Below are 8,524 nucleotides of genomic sequence, written 5' to 3' on the forward strand. Positions count from 1 at the left end.
TATATATATATATATATATATATATATATATATATATGTTTTTACTTACATCACTTGTAGAAAAGCATTCTTCTTCATCATCACTTTTAACTGAATAACACGACATTTTTTTTAATTTTAAAATAAATTTAATAAAAAATAGAAAAAATTTTGAGTACAAAAATAAGAGACGTGAGGACGGTGTAGACTCAATGAGGTATACTGTGTACACTGTGTTAGCTAGTCTCCTTATATGCTATGTTACCTCTTACACTCCTCACCACCCATAAGCATGATTTGTTATAACCACTTTTTTGGCTAAGTTGTTATTCTCACGGATATAATTTAAGAAAGCACTCATGTACGTGTACGAGGTCTTCTACGAATTTTAGAATGTAATACACTATAAGTTGAAAGACCTCGGATAGGTCTCAAACCATTAACCCTTCAACGCCTGGTGTGACCGTATGGTAACACAACAAAATCTATTTATAAATCAGACGTAAACAACGTCTGTGGGTTTATTTTTATTATCTAATCATTGCAATAGATTCTCAGTATGTTTATCGATTTTATTAGCACTGTGGTTACCAACTAATGACAGTTTATAATATTTATAACGATTTTTCCGTTTTATTCAACTACAGAAATTTTTACAGCAATGGATTTTCAACTGGAGTAAGTATAATTATATATAAATATTTTATTTAAATGTATTATTAATATTTGTTTTGAATCTTTGTGTGTATATACTTTATCCTAAAAAGGTTTTAGTTGCACATTACTATTACATACTGTGTAGTAGACTTGGAAATGTGTGTGTTACCGTATGGGTGCTTTAGGCTTTTGTCTGATGAAAACAAAACATATATTGATAATACATATATTTTTCTATAATAATTTATAAAATATAATTTTTATAGTATATACAGTATTAAAAATATTATTTTTTTTAACTATAGAGATGGATTAACCTTACAAGAAGTTCTCGACATCATTGAGTCAAATTATGACGAAAATGATGTCGAAAGTATATTTATTGAACCACCAGACCCTCACGTATTGACTGATGAAGATTCAGGCAATGAGGATGAAGGTGCATATACTTCTAATTTATCAGCTCGTCAATTAACTGCCGGAGCAGAAATAAGGTACCTAATATATTTTATTCTTCAATGAAAAAATGCAGTATACTATTTATTATTATTACAGTACTTATAATATTTAAAAAAATTTTTTCAAGGTTGAAAAGTGGAACTAATATTGTAGATGAAAATACGATTGCCCTCGAAATTGTTGATGAGTTGGAAGACACTGGTTTCAAAATACCTGATAATGAAAAAACTACTGAATGGGTAAAAGGTGATTATGAAATGCCCAATTTAAATTTCCCATCTACAGATTTTTCTAAATATTCGCATATGAGACCAGTTGAAATATTTGAACTTTTTTTTTGATGATAAACTTATTTCATATTTAGTAGAGCAATCCAAACTATATGCACTTTTCAAAAATGTTAATGATTTCGATGTCACTAATGATGAAATTAAATGCTTTATTGGTATATTGATACTAAGTGGATATAATGGACTTCCTGGAAAACGGTTTTATTGGGACTCATCAGATGACGTAGGGAATTCATTAGTCAAAGATTCGATGCGCAGAGATCGCTTTATTTCAATTATGCGTTTTATACATTGTGCTAATAATAATGAAATTAATGTAAACGACAAAGTTTGGAAACTGAGGCCAGTAATGGATATGTTAAAAGATAAATTTTTAATACATTTCGTACCCTCTCAAAATTTAAATTACGATGAATCAATGGTTAAATATTTCGGAAAACATAGCTGCAAGCAATTTATACGTGGCAAACCAATCCGATTTGGATATAAGATTTGGTGTTTGAACGCTCCTGACGGGTATCTTATAAATTTTGATTTTTACCAAGGAATTAGTCCAAAAAGAAAAATATTGTACGAAAACATGTTTGGGAAATGCACAGCTCCATTTATAAAAATGCTCGAAGAATTTCCTAAGGAAAAGAAAAATTTACCATACAGATTTTATTTTGACAATCTTTTTACTGGCCTTAACTTGCTCAAGTTTTTAAAAATAAATGGTTATCACGGTACTGGGACTATAAGAGAAAATAGATTGCCTAAAAATTGTCCAATGTCAAATCAAAAAATTATGCAAAAAAAAAGAAAGAGGAGAATCAGAATCAGCAATTGAAAAAAATAGTGGAATATTTTTTGCAAGATGGAAAGACAATGGGGTAGTCACCATTGGTTCAACAGTACACGGGATAACCCCACAAAGTAAGACCAAAAGGTACTCTAAAACACAAAAGAAAATTGTGCAAGTTGATATGCCAAATTGTGTTTTTATGTACAATAAATACATGGGTGGAACCGATCAAATGGATGAAAACATAGCTCGCCATAGAATTGGAATTCGAGGAAAAAAGTGGTGGTGGTCTTTATTTACATGGCTGATTGATGTTTCTATAACCAATTCATGGAAACTTTATGTTAATTCTGGTCATAAAGTTACTCAGTTAGAATTTAGACGAAATATTGTTCAGGAATATCTAACACGTTTCAAAAACGCACCAAAAAGAAAAGGACGACCAAGTAGCACATCATCAAAAGTTCCAGAGGGTATTCGTTTTGATCGCCTTGACCATCATGTCATACCAACAATTGATGGTAAAAGAAAAAGATGTGCTGGAGCAATGTGCACTTCTTCAGTTCGAACAATGTGTTTTAAGTGCGATGTTGGACTTTGTGTTGACTGTTTTAAAACATTTCATACAAAATAATTTTATTTTTTATTTTTTAAATTTACTTAGGTTTATGTTATAACATTTTTTTTATATATTTTAAAATAACTTTTATATTATAACTAAAAATTAATAATTAATAGCACTTGGAATTGTCATTACCTTATATTTATATTTCAATATTAAATAAAACAACAGATGAGTACTACAAAATTATGAATATTTTTATTTTATTATTTTATAAACATTATATTACTATAATTACAGCTCATTATAGCCTAGTGTGACCATATGGTAACATCAGTTTTCTCAGAAATTGCCTAAGTAAAAAATTTCAAAGCATTTTATTTGTATTCCAGTAATATACCTGACTTCTAAATTGGATAATATAAGTAAAAAAATTTTCAAAAAAAAATTCAGGCTTTTGAGGGTTAATAGAGTCGGTTCTTATATCAATAGGAGAATTGTTGATCTTGGCTTTTTTAGATTGAAAATACTCAACAAAGGCTTCATCAGCATCATTGGAAAGATTACTTTTTTTATGGGTAATTTTTTTTGTTGATTTTTGACTTTTAGTCTGTTCTGGTTGGCTAGAATACAGAATACTTGATTGTGTCGGTGTTTTGAGAGGGAGAGGCATAGGTTCTGTTTCCAGTTGAGGGAAGTGTGGCTGGTCTTGTATTTCAGAAGACTCTGTTATATCGGATATATTCAATAGGGAGTTGTTTTCCCAATATCAGTAGATTGAACATTTTCATCTGATGGAATAGGTGGAAAATTTATACTTGGTACAGCACTACTTTTAAGGAAAGGTACCGTAAACTGCATTTTTTTGCTTTGGATTCGCTATCAGAGCTTTTTATATTTCTAACAAAAGTAGTTCTCAAATTCTTCCATTTCTCCTTACATTCGTTCACTGGAATAATACATGTAAATAATATAAAACGTAAAATGTTTTAATGAAATTTAGTTTAGGCCATTTATTTAATATTTAGGTATTAAATGTTAATACATTTTTCTAATTATTTTTAGTTAATTAATGAAAATTTTTTGATTAACTAATTTAAAAAATTTAATTAATACTTTTTTTATCACATAGATATTTAACTACAGGTTTTAAATTTGTCTCGCTTGGTTTATATTTTTGTCGAAGAGAGTCTACTCTTGGTCGCATCATAGCAGAGACAACCAAGATATTTTGGGAAAAGTTGAATAAAGATTGGATGCAGAAACCAAATAAAGCTCAATGGAAACGAATTTCACAACGTTTTAAGTCTTTATGGAATCTCTCAAATTGTATCGGTAGTTTAGATGGTAAACATATTCGCATCGAGAAACTGCCAAATACTGATTCGAGTAATTTAAATTACAAGGCATATCACTCAATAGTGTTATTAGGTTGCAGTGATGCTGACGGCTTTTTTACTATGATAGAAACTGGATATGCTGGTAGGAACGACGATGCAGGGATATTCCGAGCTTCATCAATGAAATATTGGCTAACTCGTAAAGAACTTAATATTCCTTCACCTTCAAAGCTACCTTATGACGAAAATGACTTCGATTTTCCTTATTATTTTGTAGGTGATGAGGCTTTTCCATTATCGACATATTTGATGAGACCCTACCCAAGACAAAATCTTAACAACGTAAAAAGAGTATTTAACTGTCGAATAGGCCGTGGTAGAAAAACGATCGAGTGTACATTTGGAATGATGACAGAAAAATTTAAAATGTTAAGTGCTGCCATTCGTTGCCATAATGTTGATAAAGTTATTGACATTATAAAATCATGTTGTATTTTACACAATTTTGTCCGAAAAAGAGAAGGAACTCAATATACAGCTCAACATTTTGGAAATGTCGATCGTCGTAACATTGTTGACCTTACTAATGGCTTTACATTAAGTGAATGTACAGACACAGTAAATGATCACTCAACAAGCATCGATTCCATGGCAATAGAATTCTTGTATTTAATTTTTGTGTTTATTAATTAATATTATTTTTGACATATAGTCGAGATTATATATAGAACTCAACCATGCTCAATTAAATTTATAAATAATGCTTTTATACATTATTCAAATAATCATTATATAATTTAAGAATTCAAAAATAAAAAATTTAATATCACATTCATTACATTTTTCTTTATTTATATTATATATTATTGCATTGTGTGTAATTTGTATTATTTTTGTATACAAGTAGGAAAAATAAAATATGTAATCGGCTATAAAAATTAACAATATGAACATAAATAGTGTTATAATATACCAGGGACTGGTACCTTTGGGTTTTTATGGTTCCGGTATTTAATTATTTTACGAAGAGGTTCTGGTTCCGGTTCAAGTTTATAACAATTTTTATTTAAGGGTTCTGGTTCTGGTTCCTGTTTTGGAAAATTAATTTAATAGTTAAAGTTAAATAACAAATATTAAACGAAAATAAAAATGTATGAATTTTATTGAATTTTTAGTATCTTCAAATTAAATGTTTTTTATACCTAGATAGTAGGCACTCGATTGTCGGTACATTAAAATACTTAAATAGGAGTAGTCAAACATAAAAATTAAATATAAATACCAATAGCTATTATATTTATTTATTATAAAACATTACAACATACCTACTAAATAATACAGTTAATTTTTATTATCAAATAACCTGTTAGTACGAACTAATAATTGATTCTTCAAGTTTTTGCTGGAAATATTACTTCAGTACGGAGATAATATAAATTTCAATCTAGAAAAAAGCCGTTCAACGCTTACTTGAGTAACTGGAGCACTAAAAACTACTTTTGCTAGTTGAGATAGCTCTGGATTTGAAGCTTCCATGGTTTTCCAAAATTCTAAAATATTAACTTTATTGTTTAATATTTTTTGGTTAATGTGATAAGATTTCAGAAGAGTTTCAATTTTTGTTGCGATTGTAGATGTTTGTGAATTTTATAAATTAAAATCAATAGACTCTGAATCATTTTGTTTATCTTTATTTTTAAGAAAATTTTCTAATTCATCAGTAGAATCTGTAGATGAGTTAGAACTTTCTTGTCGGTTTTCAATATTTGGATTTGTTTCTTGTGTGTTATTTTTTAATTCGACATTTTTTAAATGAATCCAAACCTTGATTAGATGTTTTATTGCAGTTTTACATTTGTCTTCATTTAAAGTTATTTTAAAGCGAGGGTCCAAAAAAATTGCTGCTAATAACACTTTATTTCCCATTATATATTTTTCCCTGTCCACTATGTTTTGAAGCAATTTCTTAGAAATTAATGTATTTAATACTTCTGTTGAAGTTTACATATTGTCCAAGCGCCGTAAAAATCTGTCAATGTAAGTTGTTCACATTGAAGTTTCTTTGTACATATTTTTGCAGGCAATAATGTTTTTGAAATAGTTTCAACTTTTTTCCAATCTGAATGATTAAGGTTAACTTTTTTAAGCTTAGTGTCATTTGCTGACATGTTTTTTATAAAATCTTTTAAATACATTATTCTTTCTAACATGTCCAATGTAGAATACCAACGTGTTAAGCAGTCGAGTATTGGCAATCTTAACTTTTCTTTTTTTATTAAATAAGAGTAAGTTTGGTTTCTAAGTCGTTTTGTCAAAAATCTAACTTTATTTAAAACTCTAGTTATGTCATCATCTTTTAAATAATCTATTACTGTCAATTGCAAGGTATGGGCTACACAGCAGATTCTTTCAATATAAAATAGAAAACTTAATTAATTTAAATAACTATATATTTTAGTAATTTCAGATTTCATTATAAATAGAAATTATGAATATTTTGTTAAAATATAATTTGCATTTTTACATGAAATATTTGTGTTATGCAGTTTTAAAATCTTTCATAATAATACAATAATTTTTAAATGTTACTAAAACTTAACTTACCAGAAAATATGGAGTAATCACTGAAGTTTTGCAACTCAACATGATTAATTATAAGTTCTGATTGTTCATAATCCTTATCAATAGCATCACTATGTTCATTTAATAATTCAGTTATTTGATCATCATCAAGTACAGTTTGATCCAATTCAAACTCACTGTTAACAAATTCTTACTCATATTAATAAGTACTGATTAAATTTTACTTTTTACATCTAAACATTTTAAATAATAGGTACAACACAAAATATTAAAAAAATAGTTTCATACAACTAAATAAAAATTATTTTTTAATTGAAGTCATGTGTGTTTACCAATAAAATTAACGTTACCTAATTGTATGTGTAGGCATAAGCAATAAATGTAGTTATTTCATTTTACTGTTATTGAATTTAAAAATCATCTTTAGTAAGTTATACCTATCATTATCTTCAGACTCAACAATTGATTCAGCTTCTGATTCTGATATGTCCATGTGTTCAGTTTCTGATTCATTATCAGATGTAGTCACTTTTGACAAAATGTGTTCTTCTATTAGGCTAGTAGCTTTTAACCAGAGCCGGCGAGAATATTTGTGGGCCCCGGGGCTGATCAATTCCGGGCCCCTTTACTTATAGTTATTTCATATTTGACTAAGAATACTAAGATATACATAACACTTTAATACAGTAGTCTAATCGATTAGACGATTACACAGATCGAATTCGCATTGAATGCGCGTATGTTTTGTTATCTTTGTGCGTACTGTTTCGTACTGTGTTGCGTATGTGATAAATGATAATATAGTAGCTACATGTAGCTGTTTAATTTTGAGCGATCGGACGCGAATGTTTACGGCTTAACTTGTAATTCTAAATTATATAACATATAATTTGTATAAAAATCATTTTTCTACTTAAAAAATTAGTAAAATTGACCTCTCGAGTCTATAGGGCCTGTACGACTGTACCTAAATATGCCCCAGAAAACGGGCTTGCCTGGAGGCTCAGGCCCCGGGGCTCTGGCCCCACCTGCCCCACCTTCTCGTCGGCTTTGCTTTTAACATATTTGCCCCATTATCTGATGTTATTGTGTACAATTGGCATGGCTCAATCTTAAATTTATTCATCACATTGAGTATCATATTTTTTAAATACACACCTAAATGATAAAATTCACCAACATTAAATATAATGAAGTATGAAAATATAATATAGAAGAACAAATAATTAAGTAATAAATTAAGTAGTTACCTGTATGTGACTCAGTTAGTTCCAGAAGTCCTATAGTCCTAAGTTCAATGATATCAACAATTACATACTGCAAATTTATTCCTAAAAAGATCTATTCAATCATGTAACAGCATCAATTTTTAATGAAATGAGTTTGTTTTGGATTTCTTTAGTTAATTCATCTTTTAGAAGAGTAGCTTCTTTATTTACATATTTCCTACAAAATAAAATTATTCAAATAAAAAAGATCATGATACCTATAATATTTAGTACCTAAATAAAATATATTTTAATTAGGTATTGATGCTCACTTAATAGTATTGAATTCATTGTCAGAGCCGTATCTAGGGCTTGGCGAGTCTGGCTCAGGCCAGGGGCGCAACGAAAAAAAGGGCGTAAAGCCAGACTAAAATATTCCTATAATATACATTTTATTTAGAAAAAGTGCAAAATACACTTTATTGTAGTCAGAAGTCACTAGTCCGTAGAAACTAGAAATTGTTAAAAATAATTTTAATATAACTAATCTTCTTGGTAAATATTGTACTATTTTCGTTCGCATCGTCGCCGGCGTGCGGCAATGACCGTCGACGATAACGATCGATAATAATTATTATTATCGTAACTATCTTAATATAATA

General features: G+C 28.8%; 4 protein-coding genes across 4 annotated transcripts; 3 read left to right on the forward strand and 1 right to left on the reverse strand.

Annotated features, from left to right (window-relative positions):
* Positions 1–436: 436 nt before the first annotated feature.
* Positions 437–1,441, forward strand: LOC112599513. The gene is made up of 3 exons (XM_025346429.1): positions 437–657; positions 942–1,130; positions 1,223–1,441. The coding sequence occupies exons 1-3, from the start codon at positions 641–643 to the stop codon at positions 1,434–1,436; spliced, it is 420 nt and encodes a 139-aa protein (XP_025202214.1). The 5' UTR covers positions 437–640; the 3' UTR covers positions 1,437–1,441.
* Positions 1,442–1,662: 221 nt separating this feature from the next.
* On the forward strand, positions 1,663–2,214 carry LOC112599514 (piggyBac transposable element-derived protein 3-like). Its single transcript, XM_025346430.1, has one exon. It carries the CDS (start codon positions 1,663–1,665, stop codon positions 2,212–2,214), a length of 552 nt encoding a protein of 183 aa, XP_025202215.1.
* Positions 2,215–2,383: 169 nt separating this feature from the next.
* Positions 2,384–4,805, forward strand: LOC112599511 (protein ALP1-like). Its single transcript, XM_025346426.1, has 3 exons — positions 2,384–2,751; positions 3,864–4,270; positions 4,349–4,805. Exons 1-3 carry the CDS (start codon positions 2,384–2,386, stop codon positions 4,762–4,764), a joined length of 1,191 nt encoding a protein of 396 aa, XP_025202211.1. The 3' UTR covers positions 4,765–4,805.
* A 913-nt stretch (positions 4,806–5,718) lies between these two features.
* On the reverse strand, positions 5,719–7,147 carry LOC112599512. Its single transcript, XM_025346427.1, has 4 exons — positions 7,092–7,147; positions 6,676–6,830; positions 6,077–6,463; positions 5,719–6,017 (listed from the first exon to the last, which is right to left on the reverse strand). The coding sequence occupies exons 1-4, from the start codon at positions 7,145–7,147 to the stop codon at positions 5,719–5,721; spliced, it is 897 nt and encodes a 298-aa protein (XP_025202212.1).
* Between the last annotated feature and the right edge of the window lie 1,377 nt (positions 7,148–8,524).

This window comes from Melanaphis sacchari, unplaced genomic scaffold (assembly GCF_002803265.2).
Source record: "Melanaphis sacchari strain LSU unplaced genomic scaffold, SCAv2.0 Contig523_pilon_pilon, whole genome shotgun sequence".
In the NCBI taxonomy this organism is placed as follows: domain Eukaryota; kingdom Metazoa; phylum Arthropoda; class Insecta; order Hemiptera; family Aphididae; genus Melanaphis; species Melanaphis sacchari.